At 34.9% G+C, this 23877-nt stretch overlaps 1 protein-coding gene across 1 annotated transcript in view; it reads left to right on the forward strand.

The window, feature by feature from the left end:
* Positions 1-23877, forward strand: part of PPFIA2 (PTPRF interacting protein alpha 2) — a 340732-nt gene that overhangs the window by 190755 nt on the left and 126100 nt on the right. Inside the window, exon 3 of the mRNA XM_074166889.1 lies at positions 16051-16152. Within this exon, the coding sequence (XP_074022990.1) occupies positions 16051-16152 (102 nt within the window). The remainder of the gene's footprint in view (positions 1-16050; positions 16153-23877) is intronic.

Below are 23877 nucleotides of genomic sequence, written 5' to 3' on the forward strand. Positions count from 1 at the left end.
AATAAAACTTTTCATTTATAGTTAAAAATTAAGATACATGTAAGTTCTTATGCAGACTGTTGTTTGAAGATCTAGTAAAGACTGCATGCATATATGTTCAAACAGTTTTACATAAGCTACCTAATGAGACAAACAAAATTATTTAAATCTCGACATAACTTGTAGAAAAAGAGTGAATCAAGTTGAGTAGGCTTCCTGAGGCAAAACAGAAGATACAACTTTATGCAAAGCTCAGCATGATCAGAGGGGAAGGATATTTTCAAGATTTTCTGTTTCAGCAGATTCGGGCTTGTGTGTCTACGTATATGAAGTGTGAAAAAGGATAGTTTCCATTATGTCCTTTTTTTTTAAAAAGCAGCCTCTATAAGTTCTCATTTTTCATTTTTTTCCCGTTGAGAAAGTCTTTTGATATGATTGCAACGCCTGGGGTTTTGGTTGGGGTTTTTTTGTTTTTGTTTCTAAAAAGGTCTAAAAGTGGTAATGAACACTGAAATGTTGTCACTGCATTTTAATTCATTTAGTCTTGTTATTTTTGGCCACTGAATGCAGTTGAAAAATAACTCCAAAATTTAAAGAAGGAAAGGTACTTTTCTTAAATGTCCAATACTCTCTCCCACATTAGAATACATTGCTTTCTTAGTGTATAAGCCATATATATTTCACTTTGAATAAAAATACTGTATTAACTTATAAGCTCTGTGGCTTGTTCATGAAGTTGGTAATAAAATTTTGAGTAATAGAAACTGGAAATGGAAATGTTAGATAACACACAGGTTTACAGAGTATTGAAAACCAATTGATTCAAAAGAGATAAGAAGTAAATGAGGTGCCCCAAGGTGCCACCTTCAGTTCCATGACTGATCTTCTTGCATTCCATTAGCGCTAAAATAGATGTCTACCTACATAGATAACTCCAAGACTTTTGTAAATTCATATGTGATTATTACATAGTAAATATAGTGCAGGCAGCTAGCCTTTTGGCTGACAAAGAAGTCAGATTTTCAGACAGAGAAGAGTATTACGTCTCTTCTTCCAGATTTCCTACACATTCAGAGAGTAAAGTTCATCAGGTAGATCCGGACACAGGGTGCTCTGCCCAGGTACACTGAGGCATTACCTTTCCATACTGTGAAGTGGTGGAGCACCTAGGCAGGGTGCTCCAGGGTGTGCCTGGGATAAACCCAGGCGGTTTACAGACAAACTGTGAGATAGCTGCAGTACCTGTGAGAGAGCTGAAGGTGGGCCGAGTTGCAGGCTGCACGGCCACGCCTGGGATGCTGTTTTACAGGTAGCTAAGATGTAGACTTTAGCACCTCTAGAGTTACCTTCTGCTTTCTTTCTGATGCCTAGGATTCATTCATTTTTTACCTCCTCCTCATCACAGCCTTTGTTAAACAATGTAAACTCAGAAGTGCTAAACTAGATGTTTGCCTGAAACAGGTATATTCAAGAGTTGTTGTAAACTAATGCATGATGGCTGTATACTAAATTTATTCCAGGCAATTACTTTTTGTGATGACAGATTTCAGGGCTTCAGACTGAGAGGATTGCATGTGTCTAAATAGAATTTTACAAAGTGTAGTACATTATGATTGCTGTAACTATTAGTTATCTTCACTACATTTAACTAAGTGCCACTTCATTTTTTACAAGTAGCAAAGCACATACATTCCCTAGAGAATGGGGAACTAGTGAGGTATCATTTTTCTGTAGGATTTCTGTTCTTCCTGTTTAGAAAAATCTTGCTTTTATGACCGGGAAATTTATTCTCCTATATAAGGGGCATGATGCAATGCTATAGCCATCTACTTTTTTCCATATCAAAAGTTCAAATCCCATTTCTCTTGATTGAAATATTTGCCTACACTTATAAGAAATGTTCCCCTTTTTCTAAGGAACTAAAAGGTAAATGTTTACCATAAATGGCTTACTACAGAGTTTTGTTGGTAATTTATGCAAACAAGCAACTGTTCAGTTTTACCAACTTTCAACTAGTACAAGAAATTCTCATCTAGAAAGACTGTCATCTATTAAGTTTTGCTTTTCACTGAATTTTAGTATCCTCTTGATTGCAATGATCACTTTTTTCTCAGCTTTCTCACATGATAACTATTTTTTTTTGGTAGATACACCAAATACTTCATGAGTGAAAGGAGGTTCCTTTATTTACTTTATTTGTTTTCTGTTTTATTGAAGAGATACTTCCAGATAATTATTTACAAATTTATCTCCTCCTTTTGCTCAATTGCCAATCAAAGAAAGCATTAGCCATATTCAGAAACCTGACAGAATAAGCTGTTTGAGCAAGTTAATTGCTATTAGCTATTAATTGCTTACCAGTTTATCAGGGCAAGCACAGAGTTTAATACAGGGCTACCATCATGAATACTTCGGTGATACTTAAACCTGACAATCCTAATGTCATTTGTGAGTGCTGGCACTTAGAATCTTGTTGTGGCATCATGATCTCATCCACTGCTATCAGGCTGGGAAAGGTACCAGAGCAAGTCATCCTGCCTAGAGATGGAGGAAAGGGTACCTGGGTGAGAGCTGACCGTAAACTCATGGGCTGTAATTGTGGCTCTCTGCTTAGCTACAGTGAATATTTTCCTCTTAAGTTAATATGCTTTTCAATTATCAATTGGCCTTCAAGAACTGGTGGGTTGGGTCTCAGGACTGACTTTTTAGAAGCCACAGGTTTTTCACTGCTGTGTTTCAGTTTCATTGCTTTGCACCCACTGGCTTCAGGAAGAGGTGTACCAGGGCAAAAGGAGAATACAAGGTTTTAAAGCACTCTGAACTGCTATAGGACCCTAAGTTTCAGCACGTCTAATTGTGGTTGCTGTCTTGCGGTTGTCATGAGAAACATAAACAGCCAATTTAGGAAAGATAGAGTGTTGTCTGATTTAGCAACATTGTCTGATAATATATAGTATACAAACAACTTTGGGAAGAGTTATGAGATTACATTACTAATGCATTTCTCCTCAGCTGGCAATTATGAGCTCTGAAACAGGTGTTTCACTTCTGTTGGATTTCTGGTGTTTGCCTTTGGATGTTTACTTTTCATTTTTATATGGGTCTTGTTTCTGGAAATATACTGTAAATAAATATACCCAAGGAAAAAATATGTATTTAAAATATACATTTTTGCATGCTCTATAGTTTGGGGGTTTGGTTTTGCTTTGTTTTGTTTTTTAATTTCTGAACCTCAGGGCTTAGCACATCTTGGACAAATACAAATTCTAACTGAATATTATACAGTAAAATAGAAACAAGAAGGTTGTGAAGTATTTCTATACAGTGAATCTGACAGATGTGTCTATAGGCAAGTAGGAAGAACGTGAATGTGTATGTATCCTGTTTCCTAGGGGAGGCATAATATAAACATGGTTTCTTTATGTTGCAAATACACCAGGATTTCTGAGAATCAGAATTATTAAAATTTCTCTTGACATTAGCCACTGTGAATCCAGAGTGATAAAGAAGGGCTAAGTTAATAGTCTAAGTCTAGTGGGTTGAGATTTAAACCTATCTGGTGAAAATATTTAATAGGCTGTATGTGTGTGTTTGTGATGGTGCATGTATTTCACTAGAACACTACCTTAGAATGGTGAATTTTATTTCCTCTGCCCTTCATACAACTCTTTCAGATCTTGTGGTGGTAGCTGTAATCCTAAAACTGAGCGTTCCTGAATAGAAGAGCTCAAAGTTGTCATGTATACTCTGTCCTGAATGTTATCAACTGCATTTATCTAGTTACCTGGAGACACTGTGTAGCAAGAAAAGATAGCTGTAACATTGAATTGGTAGTAATGCAATAGGAAAATGAACTTCAAACAGAAACAGTAGCTCTACAGCACCTCAAAGGCAACTGGGTTTGTTTGAAGTGCAAGTTTCATTTAGAGCGCTAGATCTGGATCAACAAATCTGCTGATTTCGTTTTCAAAGTGACAGTCACACTTCAAATAAGCCCAACTGCTTCTGAAGAGCGTGTGTGAAGATTAGGTAGCAAACCTTTCTGTGACATGCGCTTGTAGTAAATGTCTTACACACAACTTAAAAAAAAATAAAAAACTCTGGGTTTCCCCCTTTCTGAATTTTTCTCTTTATGAAGAAAGATGGCTAGTGTGAGGTGGAGTCATCTAAGTTATATAACTAAATTAACAAAACTTTCTTCTAGTTCATATATTGTGTAATGTTTATGTGAGATGATCATATGCATATGTGAGTAGTTCTGGCAAGACATGCAACAAAAATCAGGAATTAGCATATACATTTCTCATCAGAACAGATACCACACCACTTTTCAGAAGTCATGGACTAGGTCCCTATTTTGGGGCACTTGACTGCTGGTAGTCATGCTGTTCCCCGGCTTTGCACAGGCTTTACTCGTTCCTGAAGGACTAAATAAAAAGAAGTTGACAGAGAGGCATGAATTGTCTGGGCTCTGAGCAGCATTGGCCTCTGGACCACCTGTCCAGTGGGCAGCTCAAAAATTTATAGCTAATGAGGCCTTATTTTGATGTAAATTTCTTATTTATTGAATGCAATCACTGTAGTCCCGCAGAGCTCTAGATAAGCAGTATTTTTTCTTATATATTGAACTACTTCTCATACCCAAGACTATGCTATGTATAGAAGATGTAATTTATAAACTGTTTTCTCCTTTCATGAATGCAGCACATTATTGAACATCAGTGAAAACTTCTTTTCATCAAAATCTAGTGTCCTGTTTTATTATTGAAATCAAGAGGACTCTTTTTATTATTTTTGCTGACTCAGAAGAAATAAAATCCTTCAGGATAACAAATATTTTTATTATTATCACTATTAACTACTGGGCCTTCTCAATTTATTTCTTAAGAGAGAAAAATGTAACTTTACTCACTACATTTTCAGAATTGAAAAACTTATCTCCATCAGTTATCCTGTATTCTTAAAAAAAGAAAGAAAGAACTTTAAAAGACTTTAGTGGGTGAAAGCATATGGATGAAATTGCCAGTGTATGAGTGTTAACATCATTTTAAGATGTTTTATTATTCCTTTATCTTTAATATGTGAGGCACAGAGGTTAGTCAAATCTTCATTGGTTGTGCAATTTCTGATATAGTAGATGCCATTCTTTCATTTGGTCTTGGCATTGTAAGTACCTTGTATATTTTTCCTCAGGACAAAGTCTAGTTTAGTAATTACCAATTCATCTTATTTCTTGATGAAGAATGTCTGCAACTAATTATCTTGTTTTCCCTGACGAAGTTTTTGAAGTTTATTTTAATTGTATAAACCAATGAAAGTTTATGTTAATCTCAGTATATAAAACAAGGTCTGATCAAATTTTAATGTTCTATTAGATTTCTGGAAAGACTAAAATTTCTTGAAGTATATATTTGTACTTTGTTGATATTAGATACCTGTTTAGCCTAACTGGAAAGACAGCAAATCAACATAAGAAAAAGTAATTTGTTTTTAGTATAAGGATCAATAAAACATTTCTACAAAACAAACTACTTATATCTTAGATATCTTATAAAACAGAAAGCAAGTTAGTGAAATCCGTGGCTTAAATTGACCCCAACAGAGACACCACGAAAGTGTTATATGTAAATGCAATTTCATTATAGAAGTCATTATGCACTGTAATAATCTAAATTAAAGGAACCAACAATAGAAAGTAAAGTAGAATTCACAGTAGTGAAACTTTATATATGGAGTCATTGTCGTCTTCCAAATTTCATTTATTCCATCTTCATTCTTTGAGACAAGACCATAAACTCTTACAGATATTTGTCTGAATTGTCACTGAAAGTGTGTCACTACGCAATTCCTGTATAGGAATTTTTGGTTATAGAGTTCTTAAAAGGGTTTTCCTAACACTGCCCTGAACTGCCTTAGCTGCAATTTAGCCTGATTAATCTTTGCTCTCAATGCACACAGAGTGTGTTCGCTCTTGTCATGATAAACAACCTTTTGCTTATTGGAGGAACACTACTTTGTCCCCAGTAAAACTTTTATTATTTTCAGACAATAAAATCTGTCCTTTTTAAACCATCTTACAGATGCCCTGTCCCCTATATTTCATTATATTCTCATTTGGACTTCCTGTTATTCACCCTGACTCTGGTCACTTGTCTTGGTATCTTCCCCAAGAACCAAACCACCCCATACTGCACCAATTGAATATTAGCACCTAGAAGAGTGGGATAGTTGCTATCAATTTATATTTGTTATTTCCAGTTCTTTTCAACCCAAAATATCTATAGCATGTTGCATCAATCACATCCTAAAAGTATCTTTATTCTTCTTTGCTGCTTTTGGGTGACCAGCTTGGATATACATTTTAATACAACATACTGTTCAAATTATGTGAGATAAATCCAATCCAGAAAACCTAATATTTGCATGCTGAAGCATTAGTTAGCATCTATTTTTGCTAGGGAAATGGTCAAATGCAGTTTATGTGAAGAGATCAGTTGATGTATGAGGTCATTTAATAGACTTGGTTATATTTTTTTCCTTGACAATTCTTATACTGATAAAAAGAAGAACCCCCCCAACTTTTTAACCTCATGGGGTTTTTTTTGTTAAAACAAACTATGTATAATTTTCTGTTGTTTGGGGGTTGTTATTCAAAATAGTAGAATTAAACAAGTTTACATTTTCTCCATCCTTTTTTATAATTTTTTACACACTGAGCAAATTCATGAAAAAATGGGGAAAAGTGGAAAACAGCCAAAATATCAGATATTTTTCACTTAAATTTTTTAGTAATGAAAAAAATCACATTTTCAAAATGTTTATGTATATTGAAAATATTAAATGATTTAATGTCAGTTCTTTAGTATGTTATTTCAAGTTCTCAAAGGGGAAAAAATTTGATTTTACTGTGGAAGGAAGGATGTGTTCTGAATCGGAACAGTAGACTTGTTGACCTATTATTAATAATTGAATGAGTGATCATGGATAAAATTTACCTAGAGACAATGCTGAGGAAGAAGGGAAGGAGACAAGTGTCAGAACAGTGTATGTTTCTCAAAATGAGGGAGAAGGAAAGGTCGTGCTGTATTTTGTCAAGTTTGCCTGGAAGAAAACAAGATGCTGAGCAGAGAAGTCGAAGCTAGAGAAGTAAAGAGTTTGAAAAGTGAGTCAGGCTTGCTAAAAATCAACCATACTTGTAAGCTGGAATTGGCACCAATATAAGCTCCACATTCCTTACCAACATTGTAAGACAAGGCCTGTTCTGTTTGATGGTAAGTGTGTGTTGCTTCTTACAGGTGCCCTTCATATATCCATATTTATTTTAGGTTATTTCTCAAGGCCATGTAGTGATCTCAATCTGCCTTATAATGAGAGTTGTATGCATCCTAGTCTGTGCTGAAGCCATTGTACAGTCTGTAAAGTGCTTCAATAATTTGTCTATTGTCCAGGGTGATTCCCTTTACAACTTTGTGTTTATTTTAATTAAAAAAAAAAAAAACAAAAACCAAAAAAAACCAAAACAAACAAAAAAAACAACAAACAAACAAACAAAAAGAACAAACCAAAAAACCCCCCAAAAAGTAGTGTGATAAGCATAAAATAAAACTCTGTGCTGGCAATGGGACCTTGTAGTCGTGTAATTCAATACAGCAATTTATTCTTCTCTCATGCTACTTCTCTCTCACCAATTCATATATTTAATATTTAAATATCTGGAGAAAACATACTTCTAATTACTTGGAATAAAATCAATCCTATTTTCCATAAAATTACTTTATATATTAGTCATAGTCTGCCATTTTAGACCATATTTTAATCTCTCTCTCTATTGATAGATGATAAATTTCTAACTGTGAAGTAGTAAATTGTCATCATTTTTCATACAGTACAATATTTAATCAATCAAGACATACTGATATAAATATCTTTTATGTTAAAGAGTATCACTTGAAAATAATATACTCTAGTCTGCAGCATAACTATATATGCAAATTATTTATGTTCTTTTAGAAGTGAGTATGAATATCTGTAAAACAAAGGCATTGATTATTAAATGGAAAAAAAAGTCGATGGTGCAGTTCCTGTTATTATATGGCTACTTTGCTTTCATATTGCAGTAGTATGATTTGAAGAAAAAATCACTAGCACCCCAACTAACAGCACTTTCATCCCACTTCTGAAAAGTGTGCTGCCATAGTGTCTTACATGAGTAATATTTCTACAAAATAGAGTATGGTATGTACAATAGAACATTCTGAAATATGACTAATTAAAACACTTTGTAAGTCAGGGTGCAGTTTCATTCTAGTCTATCTATAATATTATGAGCTGTTTAAAAGTCATGCACTTGAATTAAAAATTCAGCTTTATTATATTTACAGTTGTTTATGAATTATGTTTTATCCCATCCCATTTCAGTAATAATCCAACGCTTTTTAATTTGGTTATAGACTCTCTGGCCCTCAGAGTTCCCATCAGTTAGGAGCAAAACACTGAAGACACAACTGTTGTTATTTTCAAAGTAATAGAGTACATTGTCCTTCACTGTGATATCTATTCCAAATTGAACCAATCTGGTTAACATGAACTGCATTTTCTTTTTTTAGGGGAAAAAAGAAAGACTTCAATTTCATTCTTGTTCATAAATATGGGAGAATGCCTCTAGTTTGGTATAATTGGATTTGCTAAATTATAGTAAAAAATACTAAAAAGGCAATATTTTTATAATCTTTAACATTTACTTTTTTATGGATGGAGGCTGTCAAGCCCTCTGAAGCCTCAAGCTTTGTATTTTGATACGAAGGATGACAAATAAGGAATGTCGAATTTTTAGCTACTGCCTTGTGCTGTTGAATTTTTAGCATCTACTACCTTGTGTTTGAGATCCTTTTGTTATGCTTTTGTGAACTCACATCTGCTATCATAATCTGACAAGTCTCACAGAACACAGGAAATTTTAAGTAAAAATCTGTTGTCGATTTATCATGCCCTTTTCCCTTGTCCTTCTGATTTACTGTTACCATAAGTGTGAAACCTAACTTTGTTCTAACAGAGCTATACCCACTGGGTGGATATATTCTTCAGAAAGCACAAATTTTAGTGGTCAGTATACTACAGATAATACAGAGCACCAAATCTAAATTATTTTAAAATAAAAGCAGTGGGAAAACATTATTAAAACAGCAGATTGCATACTTTATTCAGCAGTTTTCTATTAAAGAACGATTGCCTGTGAAAAACCAGGAATGTCAACTGGGTACTTCTTAGGTGGTGTAAAATTTATGGGTTTGTATGACAATTTTGCAGGCTAATTTGGGAAATAGGTTTGTGTTTGGCCATTTGGTACTGATTAGAAAGTTAGACTTAGCTCATTGCTTGTGTTTGTACTACTTTTTAACTAATTATTCTAAAACCACTTGAATTACATACATGTTATTATTGCCCTAGTTTCAAGTGGAAACTATCATGGCAGATTTGTGCCCACGTTTTCTGTGTGTAGGGACATATTTCTCCCTGAGGTAATCCTGGGTGAGAAAATCATTGCCAAAAATTGAGCCATTGTCATAATACTCATGTTGCTGCGGAGATTTGCTTTGACTTCTAAAGTCTGTAGGAATTAATCTTTATATGACAAGTGTGTACTATAAGAGGAAAATTAGGCAGAATACATCGCAAGTCCTGGCAGTGGTACATTCTTCCCTTTATCTTTAAATTTATCTAGAAGTACTATCACGTGGACTAACATTTAGACAGATAACACTTAGAGTTTCTTTTTTGGTTGACTTGTGAAATATAATTTTGAATACTTTTGGTACTCTTGTTCTACAAAATCATTAAAGTAACATGATACAGCTGTTGAATTTAGATGACATTTATATAAAAGTCAGGTTACATATGCTGCAAAGCTAAACCAAAATATGTATATCCAAATTAATTCAATATATTCAGCGGCCTTAAACAGATATATAAATTTTATCTAGTATAAACCATAGTTGCTTATTATTCTTTTTGGGTGTATTCTAAGTATTGTCGGGGTATTTTTTAAGGCACTGAAAGAGAATTTTGGGGATTTTCTTTTTGCTCAGGAAAAAAAAAATCTGGATTAGTTTGAGACCACAGTTATAATGATAAGTAATTCATTCACAATAGAAAGCCATCCACAGAGATGCTACTGTAGTTTCAGTTTCTTCTACCCAGAAAGGGATGGATGAATAAGTAAATACTTGTAAGACTTAGTTCAAATTCTGATGTAGATTCCACTGAGTATTTAAAAAAAGAATTACTTCTTGATGGAAAGTTATATAGCAGTTTTCCATTTGTCCAATTTTCATTCAGTAAATGCATTGGGATTATTAATTCTTGAAGATGTTAACATTGGCTGTGAGCCTTTGAAATTTTTTTTTCTTTTTTCTGAGAAGCATTGACTGTGGTTATGTATGAGTTACTGCATATTTCCAAATTTCAGTCAGTGCCCACATTTCTGGGAAAAAAAAAAAAAAAAATAGAGTGAGGGGTCACAAGTCCACTGTGTTACTGAGTTAGTTCTCTCTCTTATGTAACAGAAATCTCATCCTCTTCATTTTCCTCTGTGAATTAATGAACTCTCACATTGTCACATTTAACCACACTTTCTACATTTTAGATGTCTTGCAGACCAATAAATAACCAACCTTGGTAATTCCTCGATAGCTTGAAGCATGTTTAGTGGCTATGTAAGAGCCACTAAGATCACACCTGAAGAAAAGCACCTTGCTCCCTGTCTGAAAGCGTGGTGTGAGTCAAACAAAGTAACACTCAGTTCAAATTAGAAATTCAGTAGTTCAATGTGATGTTGCCCACCCACATCATATTATTTGTTATGTAATTTATTACTACAGTCAATTTTCTTGAAGGGGTAAAAAAAAAAAGCTCACTAAATGGGGAAAAGGGAGAGTGAATCAATTTTGCTTACATTTATTTGTGAAGTGTAGCAAACTCTCCATGCAAACAGCATCATCAGATACGATGATAATATTTTCAAGAGATTCATTCCAAGACCACTCTACAATTCAAAAGTATTACTGTTTTATGTACGAAGAGACAAAAATTTTAGTCCTGAGATCCAAATTGATTTCCTGTTTTTACCTGGATCCTGTTACAATACGGTATTTCAGGGCACATGTTTTCCAACCTGAAACTTGTGTGCAGGTTAACTCTCATCTTAAGCAGAAATGTAACAGTAAGCACTTCAAAAGATTGACACCAAACGCACATATTTAAATCTTGCATTCAACCTAATCTAGAATCAAGGATTATTATTATGGCTTTTCCATTGTAGGAAGATAAACAGTGAATTACATTCAGAAGTTTGTAGTGTCTTGTCTTGTTAATAGGAGTCAACAAGGTTGAAATCTGTGTGCTGGTAGTGGCAAAATTGCTGATATAAATCCTTGGTTGGTTAAAAAGCATGGAGAATTTCCAACAATGTTTCCAATGCAGGAATAATAAGTAAAGAAAGAAGGTACAATTTCGTGGTGTTTTTTTTTTTTTACAAAATTGATTGGATGAAAACATAATAAATGGAAGGTTAAAACTCTGAGAGAACTGTAGTAGATAGTAATTTCCCATGTTAAATGAGTTACATCTAAATTTATAGGAAAGCAAATCTGTCCATGGAGCTTGTGTTGAATGTAAAATAAAAATGATAAAGCCTTACCATTCTTTCTCCATGTATAGATTAATTCATTTATTCATTCCTGAAATAAACTGTGGTTCAAAGATGAAAAATCCAAAGGAGATTTTAAGCCAAATCTCCCCAGTGTCTCTGAAACTGAATTTTATGGTTTGTTGGGGTTTTTTTTCCTTACAAAATTTCTCCTGTCTTTCACTAGTTATTTTTTGTAGGGATGATGAGAGGCTGTTTGTATTTTCATTTAAGTTCAACTCACTCCCTACTGGACTGTATACACGGGCTGAACAGTTGAGCGTTGCAGCTATGAGGTTTCATAATTTCTGTGGCATACCCGCAGCTTGGATGCTAACTAAATATATTTTCTGCATATTAAGTCATAAAAAATAAACCTCCCAGTCCTTTCCTGGGAACAATAAGAAAAGCAAACAGCATTTGTTAAGCCAGCCCCTTGAGGCAGAGATTCAATGCTAAGGGAGCTGTAGTGTGCCTCCCCTGCACAGTCCTGCTGCCAACACATCTGGCAGCACTGTCAGCCTGCCTGTCCCGATGGCCTCCCACTCTCCCGGGCATGCTCCAGCCTCTGCTCTGACTCTATCTCAGCTGTTTCACCAGGGGAAGTCCTTGACTTTTTTATTTATAACGCCTAGCCATCCTTTCAGTGGCTACAAATTTCTGTTGAAGTTTTTTTCAAGGCTCCTGTCCTCTCTTCAAAGATAAGCATGGGATAAGTGAAGAACTGTCATTTTGAGTCAGCTATTTTTCAGTCAGACTGAGTGTTATAGCCCAAGTATTAAGACAAAAAGTGAAACAGCAGATAAGAGATTATGTATTTTCAGACGGCAAAAACAATGCTCTTTCTTGGGTTGTTTATAATTAAAAAAATTCCATAGTGTCCTGATGTCATAGTATAGTATAAAAGCAGTGCAATCAACTGAGTAATTTTCATACAGTTGTAATTCACTTCAGTTCTTAATTAGCTTTTTATCCATACAACTTCCACATAAGCTTTAAGAGTGCAGTTGTGCCTGTCAAATCATATTAGTTATGCAACAGATACTACCTTCAGGGCTCCTAAAGTATGACTGACCATGCAAGATTTCTGCTGCAAACAATAATTCCAGATGACAGTATTCCCTTGATTCCTGTATATATAGGAGGGAGTTGCAAGAGCAGAGGTCATTATCATCACGTGTTATTTATTACATAACTGCATAAAACAAAAATATGCTTTGCTTCTAATCTGTGAGAGAAACGCTTTCCCTGAAGCATTACATTGTCATATCTCAGGGGTACCTTGAACAAAAAGGATTTTTTAAATGAGTTCTACTTGTAGTTTTGGAAGGATGTATGGAAAAGCAAGTTGTTGTGAGGTTTTATCCTACTTATTAATTCATCAAAGCACATGTGACAGAAATAATAATTTCTAAAACTCTAGGGCAACTCAATTTTACTTTGAGACTTTCCCTGTACAAGGCTTGTGATATAAACACCAAGGAAAAAAACCCTCTTTCTGTCATCATTCAATTCAGAGAAGTCAAAGCTCTTGAGAACTGAGCAGTCTCTGGTACTTCAGATGAAGAGAGAAAGTTGCCCACCTTAGCTCCAGAGGTGACTACTTATTGTAAATGCTAGTACTGCAGATATGTCAAGAGCACAGAGGAATTTCAGAGAGCAGCCACAACTGAATAATTAAAAGGCTTGAAGGGGCTATGTCAGTGACTCAAGTAAAAAGGCCTAAAATACTGGACACAGGTGGCCCAGCTAAAGTGGGTGCTAATAGTTTTTATGAGTATAAACTGAAGATATTTCAAGGCTGAGAGGACACTGTGGTTGGTATGGGACTCTCTGGGAGCAGGATTTTAAGTAATGGTTTGGTTTTTAAGCAAGGCAAAATTTAAGCTGATGACCAAACAAAATTCCCTTAAGAATAAGCTCCATGCTGCTCAGCAAACAAAAAACATTCCTTAATTATTTGAGATTTTTATTGACTGAAGAAGCATTAGGGACTGTACTGCTAGTAGCAGGCTTGCCTTGTCACAGCAAAGAATTTACAATTTGATAAACTCGTATCTTTTTCTGTTTCCAAGGAAAGCAACAAAAACATGTTTTCATCTTCAGCCTCCTTTGCCTTACTGTAGCTAGGAACTGGAACTGTAAGTCACCAGATGATACTTGTTATCCTTTTCACCACCTGTCTCCCATCCAGATGCCCAAGCATATGCCAAAATGTCTATTTTAACTCCAACTGAAACAATACAAAGAAATGAGAAAACGTAAATAACAATGGCATACTATATAGATTACAAAGAAAGTTTATTCTGTTAGATTCTGAAAGTATTGTAGACACTCATCCATGGGTATAAACTGTATAGAAATTAGTAACAAGAGTCCCAACCCGTAGCACTATAAAGTTTCTCTGAGAGGAATATGAAGATAAAAGTATGTGTTTATGTGTGGCTTTGTGCTTCAAAATTCTAATTCAATTTGACTTGAGATCATTGGTTTTCTATTAAATATGATATTTTCATTGGGTATGTAACTTTAGTTATAAACTTAAGGACAGGAGATTTTTTTAAACAAAATTCTGGACAGAATAACACTGCTGGACTAGAGTTTCTGAATTCTAGAGCAAGGCCTACAGGCAGAAGTTTTAATGATACTTTTGAAGAGTGAGAGGGGAGTTTTACAATTTCAATCTCATTTTCAGAGACAAGTTAAGGGCTTTAACTTCAAAGTATGCCGCATAGCCTTACAAGTTCTTGACCACTAAGGTGTAAAATGAAAATACTGATTAGGAGGTATGACACAAAACATCACTACAAGGTTCATGTGATCAGTAGCTGATCTCTAAAACAAAATCTACTGAAGATATCAGAACACTTTATTTATTTCCATGCAATTTGCATGGAGGTTTACTGTGAATCTAGTTCCAGCTGCTGGAAAATTAAAAAAAAAAACAACCCTTGGTTACACATTGTCAGAATATCACTTGAAATCTATTTAAATATTTTTAACATATTATTAATAATACCATATACCATTAACTAGTTAGAAACTTAATTAAAACACATTGATCCTAGGAATATCTACCAAACTTCTGTTGAAGAGCACTTGAGTTCAGATAAAAGCTATAACTCAAGAGGAAGCAGCAAACCAAGCCCTTTTGAGATCATTGCGAGCTTTTGTCTTAAATAAGTAGATTTAGTCTCAGCTTCATCCTACTGGCTGATAAGATAAACCACCTGGACATGTTTTTTCCTAAATTGCTTTCTTTGCAGGGGGAGGAGGGGATTTAGGAATGACTTCAGTTCAACTCTGGCTGCTTGTGGGTGCTTTTAGTCACTGACTATTTTGGTCAAACTAAAATTAACTTAATATTTTAAAATATGTATATATGTTTGTTAAGCAGAGATGCTGTGTATCAAAATATCTTTTTTTTTCTGACACATGAACACAAATTTTAAAGGCTTTTCATGCTTTCCCTCACTGTTTTTGTGAGACGTAGCATCTTTTTGCTGTAAAGAGTAAAATTAAATTGCAGTTTAGTATATGTTGTGCCTGTCAAAAATAAACATATATGGAGTGAAACCTTTTCATTATTGAAATGAATGATAAATCTGTGACTGGCCTTTGCATAGGTAATAGTTTATGTATATTGTTGAAGAGTAACAGCAGTAAAATCAAGACATTCTAATAGGAATTTTGACTACTGAAAAATGTGTTTTTCAGAAAACCTATTAGTTACATGTGTAAATCTTAACATCAGGAGCAACTTAAAATCCAGTTTCACTTTATGTTGTTATTTCATAAGAAACTGACTCCAAACCAACAAACACGAATATTGCTCTGACTCATCACAGCTTTTCACTATAAAACCCAAATACATTTTAATAGTTAAATTCAGGTATCGAGTAAAAATAATGAGGGTATTTTTTTAACAACGCACATATTATTTATGTTAATCTGACATTCAGCAGATTTTGATCAGTGAATACCTTAACTTTTTTTTCCCATGCTATACTGCAACAGCTGCCTTACAGGGAGGCAAGACCACTCGCTAAATGGATATGTTGAGTTGAAATTCATTATGCGTGTTTCTGTTGGTATGAAATTGGCCAGTTCTGTTGTTGTTCTGGTGTGGTTCTGTGAGCTTATGTATGGGGAGGCTACCATCATCTGGAACCTTCTTTTGTTTCTAAGCTTAAATCAGTGCTTTCCATAGATGCTTTTTATTAAATATGCCAGAGTTTAAATTGTTTTGATAGATGTTGATATGCTATTTTAGTTTGTGTTGATGACTTCCAAATATTATTTAAATCATCAAACTCTAAAATGCATATGGGTTTGATTATTCTAGTGTTTACATCTTGAGTAACTTTATATATAATTTTATTCCACAGGAATTTGCTGCACTGACTAAAGAACTAAATGCATGCAGGGAGCAGCTGCTTGAAAAAGAGGAGGAGATTTCAGAATTGAAAGCAGAAAGAAACAACACAAGAGTAAGTATACAGCAGGCCTTTTCTGGATATCATGTATGTGTAAAGCAGGAGAAATAAACATATATATAAATTTAGATCTTAATTTGTATAAATAAGAAGACAAAATTCCAGCCTTTTATTACATACATGAGCCTCGTAAGGTTCTAAGTAACAGGACGTATCTACCACGCACAGTGCTGGAGGAAATGAGTGTATTTGTTATCAAGATATATTGCAAAAATAGCATATTTTGTATATAACATGATAAGTAGATTCAGTTTAAATGTTTTCTAAAGTAAGGGACTCATGCAGCATTCCAACCCCCAGGACCTGCCTAAGTAGCCTGCACATATCCTCATCTCTTATCAAGGCAAAAGGCAAGGTTACAACAGACCCAGCTTTCCCCTGTGCCTTGGATTTGATCTGAATAAGGGTGAGATGAAGGCTGCCACACATATCACAGTCAGTCTGTTGTTTAGTCTAGATGCAGCCATGTAAGTAAAGTCATATTGAAGTAAATGTCATTTGCCATACAGCTGAGCAAGGACAAGCTTTCACCCTTAAATTTACCATCTTCTACTTCAATCAGAAAATGTTATTCAGTCTGGGAACAAGAATATGGGATAGCACCTTCTGAAAATTCTTAAATGGTGTGCAAATGGTTTTCAGAATAAAATAATTTGCACATGCAAATGTCTGGGCAAAGGCAGAATGGAAGAGGGGAGCAGGGAAGGCTTTATGAGGTGTGGAAAGGTGTGAGAAAAGAGATGGAATAGTCTCAGATCAAACAGGAGTCAGGCTGGTAATGAACATATGAAATAGATCTCAGGGAGGCTGAACACAAGGATGTTTTCCCACAGCCGTATTTCATTCTTCTGTGATCTGAGTAACTCTTCCTGTTTTCCTCCTCTCACTAAACTAATAGCTCTTTGGCTGCTCATCTTTCCTTGGTCAGTTTATTTGCATTCTGAAGGAAATCTAACAATGCACATGACAAAAGAACTGAAGAACTTTCTTCTGCCCAGCTATATTACTAGGGTGCCACAGACTTCAGAAATCCAAGGAAGGACAGATGATACAGATGTCTACAAAGAAACATCTACTTCCGTGCTAGGTTGGGGGTGCAGGAGATTATCATATTTAGCACAAAAGTCAAAATGGGTTTGGGAAATGTGATGGGACACAGAGGTGAGACATGCTTTTTCTCCCATGACTCTCATACATTTTAGACAGTCCAAAATGACTGCCACAAAAATAGAATTAATTAGTGTAGAAGCATGTAGGAATTGCACTGCATTCTTTAAGTTTGGCAAACAGTCTCAACTGTGAATCTGAAGACTTTCTAAAGCTGCTTAAATTATCAGTAACTTCTACATGTATCAGTTATTTTAGTTTTTAAGGTAAAAATAGGGAAGTCAATTTAGAAAATAATTTACATAGAATAAAGAATATTTTGTGTTAATTTCCAGGACAAACTTTTGAATACACAGATGTAGTTAAAATATACACTCGATTTCACCTATTCAATAATCTAGATATGCCCATTCCTGCACAGAACATAAATCCATTTGCATTTCTTTACAGAAAAAATACCATTTAAACTAAATTTGCAATGTCATCTTCTCAGTTGTCCTAAGTTTTTCATAAGTATGCGCATAAAACTGCCTAGTGCATTTCACTACGAAGCCCATTGAGCACCAATTTTGGTATATTAAAACTAGAGTGTACCAATACTTACTGTGGGTCTGATATAAGCAGTGCAGACTAGCAAAAATCTCAAGACAGCCAAGTAGCCAAAGACAGTCACTTGCCAAACGACTGTGAGAGGAAAGGAAGATGAGCCAACTGCAAGTCATCACCTAAGTCAGACTGAGCTCTGTCATAGGCATTTTCTGTGCAAACCAAGGAATTTAAAGATCATCCATTCTTTCTTTTGTTATGTAAAAGAAAAATTGTTAAGAGATTTTTCAGGACAACTAATACCAACGAATGAGAGTTATAGAGCGTGATAATTCTTGTGAGAAGTCCTTGCAGTTCAAAGTAAATTCTACCAGTGTTTTTTCCAAATGAGGACAAAGCTAGGTATTGGAGATTAAAAGAGTTAAGCTATGAAAAAATACAGGAAATGCAGATGTTACAGTAAACAAGAGGAGAAGATATACTCCAAGTATTAGTGGGGAAAGAGAGAGAGAAAAATTCAGAGACACACCTTACCCTGACCTCTAGCACTTTCATTAATAAGTCATCTCTCCATCATGTCATCATGTCATATTCCTGCCAGGCTCTAAGCTGCTATATACTACATTAGTTGCCAGAGTTTGCTGTTATAGTCATGCTGTCTTCTATAAATGCTGTATGCTTCTTTTATAAGAAAAGACCAGCATTTTAGATACAAAGCTGTTGTCTTCAGAATATAGTCTCAATGACACACTAGTGATGAGATTTCTAGCACCATTCATTGAGAAGGCATTACCTATAAAGAAGCACTTCTGCAAACTCAGATTTACTCTGTTACTAATGCAAAACAGCATGAATATTTTGTAAGAAAAAGTTAACTAAGCAAAGATTCTAATAAAGTAATATTTGGAGGATTACTGATAGACTTTTGCAATGAGGAGATTAAATGCCTCTTCTAGTATATAGAGTTAGTCCAACTAATGCTTCTTTCTTCCATCCCAGTAGTATTCCCAGTTAACCCAGCTCTAGCTTGGCTGTGCTAGCAAGGCTTACCTGCCCTTCCAGGACACATTCATGCATAACCACCTGTAATGGAACTACTCACTACAGCTTTTGTCACAAGTAGCACTTCCTACTACTTTTAAATAAAGAGGTTCAATTTCAAATTCTCAGATGGCTGTTTCTGAATTTTTTAATCCAACCTTTTATCTCCCTTGGGTAACAGCTTAAAGATTTAAGCACATACTGCTTCAAACTAAAGATTAGCAAGAAGAAATAGAAGTGGCAACTCTGTCAGATTCTGGGTACACACTAGCCTTCTAGCTCCCCTCTACATTTTCAGTAATGCCTAACTAGCAGTTTTTTCTTTATTCTAGACCCACACCTATTTGTTTCTTTCTTTCTTGGCAACAGCCTCGTACAGTTTTTGCCAATCTCCACGCAAACAAACAAACAACACCCACCACCACCCCCCAAAACAACACACATCCTGATTTGCCACTCTGTGTTGCAGTTGCAGGCTCTGACAGTAACATGTGTTAGAGACAGACCGTGATGGAATTACATTCTCTGGGACTCATACACTTCAGGTTTTGGGAAAAATACCATGGTTTAAACCTTACCCCAATATTTAATCAACTTCGTACTCAATCCTTGTAGCAGCATTCTTAAGCAAAGTTTCCTATTGACCTTTGGCTGTTGAATATGTATTTTTACTGCCTACATTAATTAACTTTTTCTGACATAATACAGTAGAAATATTTTCATGTCAAAAAGTTAGCTGGCAACCTAATCTGTCAGCATGTGAGGCAAAATAGAAAACTCAGGAACATATGTTTACGTATTGATTGGTGTGGCTTTGCTGACAAGAAGACAAACAGGTTCTCCCTGGAAAATCGTTGCATGGGACTTTGAAAACATAAACAAAAAAATCTTAATATAAACTTTTACAGTTATTTCTCTGGATATTCTCTAGCTAGAAGGATCACCTATAGCCTGTGGAAAGACAGCATCTTTTCTGAAGCTGGAACACACATCAGTGTGATCTAGCATATTATTTAATGGAAATTATAAAATAACACTAATTTGGTTGTGCTAAGTTTAAATTAAAATTGAAAGTTATTTTTGTCTTAATCTGTATTCTTTAAAAGTAGAAAAAGTTTGTAGAATTAACTTGTTAAATTAGAATTTGTTATGAGTAAAATTTGGGGTTTGGTTTGGCAGCTGAAACAAAAAATATATTACAATACTGATATGGATTCATCTGATTGTGCTTTTTTCACTACAGAAAAAAAACCAGACACATACATATGCTTTTTGTATAGAGCATAAAATGTTACTTAAATTGCTCTGAAATATTTTAATTCAAGCAGTTTTTTTAAAAAAAAAACCAAAAACAAACCATTAAACCTATAGTCATGAATGAAACAGCAGTCACAAACACAGTGTCGTCATTTTCCTTTTACTTAATACCTCAGGAGCTGCAGCATTTATTAAAGTGAACAAGGCTGACTTAGGTTTAATTTTATTCATGTTTTATTGTCTCAATTCCTTAGTGAGTGGTTTATGAAACATCTTCATTTAGGCATTGCAGTCTCATAATACGCGTAGATCAGAACTTAAACCTATATTTTGTGATTAAATTTCCCTTTTATTGTGTTGGAAAACTTCAAGAATATCTTTTAAAGTATGGTTTTATTTTTTAGACATGTTAACATGAGTTCTTAGAGTCTGAACACCCTGTACACATGAAAATAAGTATAACTGTTTCCTAAAGTTAAGGCAAAAACATTATTTCACTAATGTAAATAACAGTTATTTTCATTATTTTTGCCTCAATATTATGATCAATCTTCTAGACCCATGTTTCTTCTTTAAAATAAGAACTTCTGTCACAGAAAACAGGGTGACAATGGATAGTAAATGTAATATATAGTAATTCAATTCCTATATTTTCAGACACTGTATAATCTAATAGTTATTATATTTATATTCATTATTCTCAAATGAACCCCTTTTCTTCATTTCTATTACTTTGTATCATTATCCCAATTATTATATTTTCTTTCATACTTTTGCTTCACATATGTGTGTTTCCATTAGAGTTTTAGGTTACAAGTATTTTCTTTTCTGTCTTGCATGTACAGCAAGACAGACATGAAAAACACTTTCTTTGTTCAAAGAAAGATTTTCACCAGTAACTTACCAGTATAGCTATTTGAGGTCACCCCAGCTGACCACGGGTGTAAAACGGCTTCCACCACTGTGGAAAAATGCTGAAGAAAATGACTGGTTTTAGACATAATCTTCAAACCCATGTCTGCTTACTTTACTTGCCTTCTTAGCTTGCACCAGAGATGGAGACTCACTGAACAATGTGCATTCTGATATAGACTGAAAGGAAATTCAATTTTGCTTATGCTGGTGAGAAATTTTAAGCTGGACCTCAAATGAGAGTTTTCTTCTTAGTGGGCTGCTCCACTCCCCTAAAGAATCCCTTAAGCTAAGTCTGTGTCATTTTAGTAAATCCCTTATCTTTTATATTTTTTCCCTGTATTCCATTATTTATGCTCTCCTTTTCTCTCCATCACCCTCTTCTGATTCTTTAATTGCATTTATTATCCTGCTCTGAACTTGTGTGGGCTTTTTCTAAAAAAATTAATGGATTTAACCATCCATTTCCATTTCACAGAAATCAGTCACTTCCATAAGTGCTTTGGAAGTGACTTGAGACATACAGGAAGCTGTGTGTATTCTAAAAAATTTCTCTATTCTTGTTGATTTAGTTCTAATTAACATTTTAGAGATGTTTCATTCACTCACTAAATATGCATTACAGCATTTTTCAGTCTTTTCTCCAGAAGCCTTCATCCCATTTAGCTAAGATACATTTATCAGCATGGCATCTTGAGCATCCTAAAATTTGCCCAGCATAAAATTCACTTGTCAGGTTATTTCATAATTCATTGTCAAGCTTATGCTTTCCAGTAGGAAGAGCATAGCAATGATGTGTGAGTGATTCTGTCCCGCCTGCTCCTGTTGATCTTTTCTCTGCAAGCTGCCTGTCCCTCTGAATGCTCGACAACTGTAGCAGCTTGACAGCAGCACGAGGGATCAGAAAGTGCTCAGCAGCACATGATCTTGATTAATTCCAGAGTTTAATTGCAACACACTAAAATACCTAAAGCTGTTTCTAACAATTATTTTGTAGTTTTAATGAACTACCAATATTATTACAATGTTATTTCGACAGGAAATCTTCTGGTGTTCTCACAAATATTTGGAATAGTAATTCTTGAATTATATAGGGGAGGAAGTCCTCAGCATGCCTCCATGCCCGCAAGCTATTGTGATTTCCTTCAGTTGTTAAACATTGCTTGGACACACCATTATCTTTTTTATATGTTTATGTGTCCCTTTCCAGATCATTGTAGTAATGTGACACTTCATAGTTCTGTCATTGGTTACATTTGCTCTTCCAAGGGAAGTAGGGAAGATCTATTACCCTTTTTTTTTAATATAATTGTAGTTGGGGTAAAGATGGATAAAGTAGCAGTATAATTTCAGCAGAGCAGGGGGCAAGGATTTTCCATCAGGTGCTCAGTCACAGTCAGATGTTCCAACCCTTGGTTTGTACTTCCCTCTCAGCACGGCTGGGAGTAACGTGGCACTGGGAGACCTGGTTAAAACTCTCTGCTCAGCTGGTTTTACTTTAAACAGTGCTCACAGAATTTGTGGAGAAATAGAGTTGACTTTTGTTGAAAAGCAAAAATAAGAAATTTTTACAAGTCAGAAACCTACGTCAACATGCCTTCTTGAGCATTCTTAGGGCTGACAGTAAGGAAAATCCCAGTGTTCAGAGGTAGTTTCCAGAAAAATGAACCACTGCAAACAAGCTAGCTTGAGTGAATAAGAACAGAAAGCAAAAGCATGAAATGTTCACAAGTAGTGCAGTAATTCTCCACAAGTATTTTAACACTTAGCTGTGACATAGACTCATCTTTCTTTATGCAGTAAAATAAGCAACAATATTTTGCACTGGATTTATTTAATGACTAAGAAATATAAGCAGACATTGAAATAGGGTTTTGTGACCTCTAAAATAGTAATTCTAAGCTAAAGGCAAAATTAGCTTTTGTGTATATAAAATGGATGACTTTAATTTGTTTTTCTATTATAAGTGTTTCTAACATGGCAGTAACTTAACCTAAAGTTAAATATATTATCTGCTGCTGTACAAAGGGCTAGGGTGCTGCACTGTTCATCCCACATAATAAGCTCCTCCAGGTTCACCCCAATGGAAATTCTGAGTTCCTACCACTCTACTCTCTTCTCATACTCAGAACCTTATTTAACTGGGTTTTTCCATCAGCCGTTTTTTTTTTCCCATTTTTTCTTCATCATTCTCTTCAAATTACACTCTTCCTTTTCTTAATAAGGTTTTTGATTTTTTGTCTCCATGCTGACTTCAGATTCATTGTTGAGATTGTCTGTCTATACCAGTTCAAAACGGTGCTGGGTGTATATTCCTTTTTTTTTTTTTTTCCTGTGTTCCTTATTTGTCTCTCTGCTATATGTTATGTGTAAATGCTTTTGTCATTAAAGTTTTTTCCATATCAAGAATTCTGTGTCACCATCATTTTTATTCTCTCCTAAACCAGATTTTCTCATTTTCTCTTCCAACAAAGACTTGTATACAGGCTCTCAGAATTCTCCTTTCCAGTCATCACAGTGCTTGTCTGGGAGATAAGTTGTTGAGGATAGCAGGGCATCAAATACGATAAATTTGCTCAGTGTTAGGCAAAAAAAAAAAGGGAATATGTTGAACCACAACCGAGCTTTTAGCTGGCCATGCTAAAAGCTCAGTTGTGGTTCGACGTAATCCTTTTTTTTTCCCCAATTTCCCCAGAATTTCATAGCATTTTGACCAGATTTAGAATGTTCCAGAAGTAGCTATGATGCTTTGAAAAGTTTCTGCATAAAGACAGGTAGACAAGACAGACAACAGAGCAGAATGAGCCAGGTTCTAACAAGATCAGCCAGCAAGTGTGAGTGACTGTGGAGAAATGT

The sequence above is a fragment of the Numenius arquata genome, chromosome 2 (assembly GCF_964106895.1).
Source record: "Numenius arquata chromosome 2, bNumArq3.hap1.1, whole genome shotgun sequence".
Classification (NCBI taxonomy): domain Eukaryota; kingdom Metazoa; phylum Chordata; class Aves; order Charadriiformes; family Scolopacidae; genus Numenius; species Numenius arquata.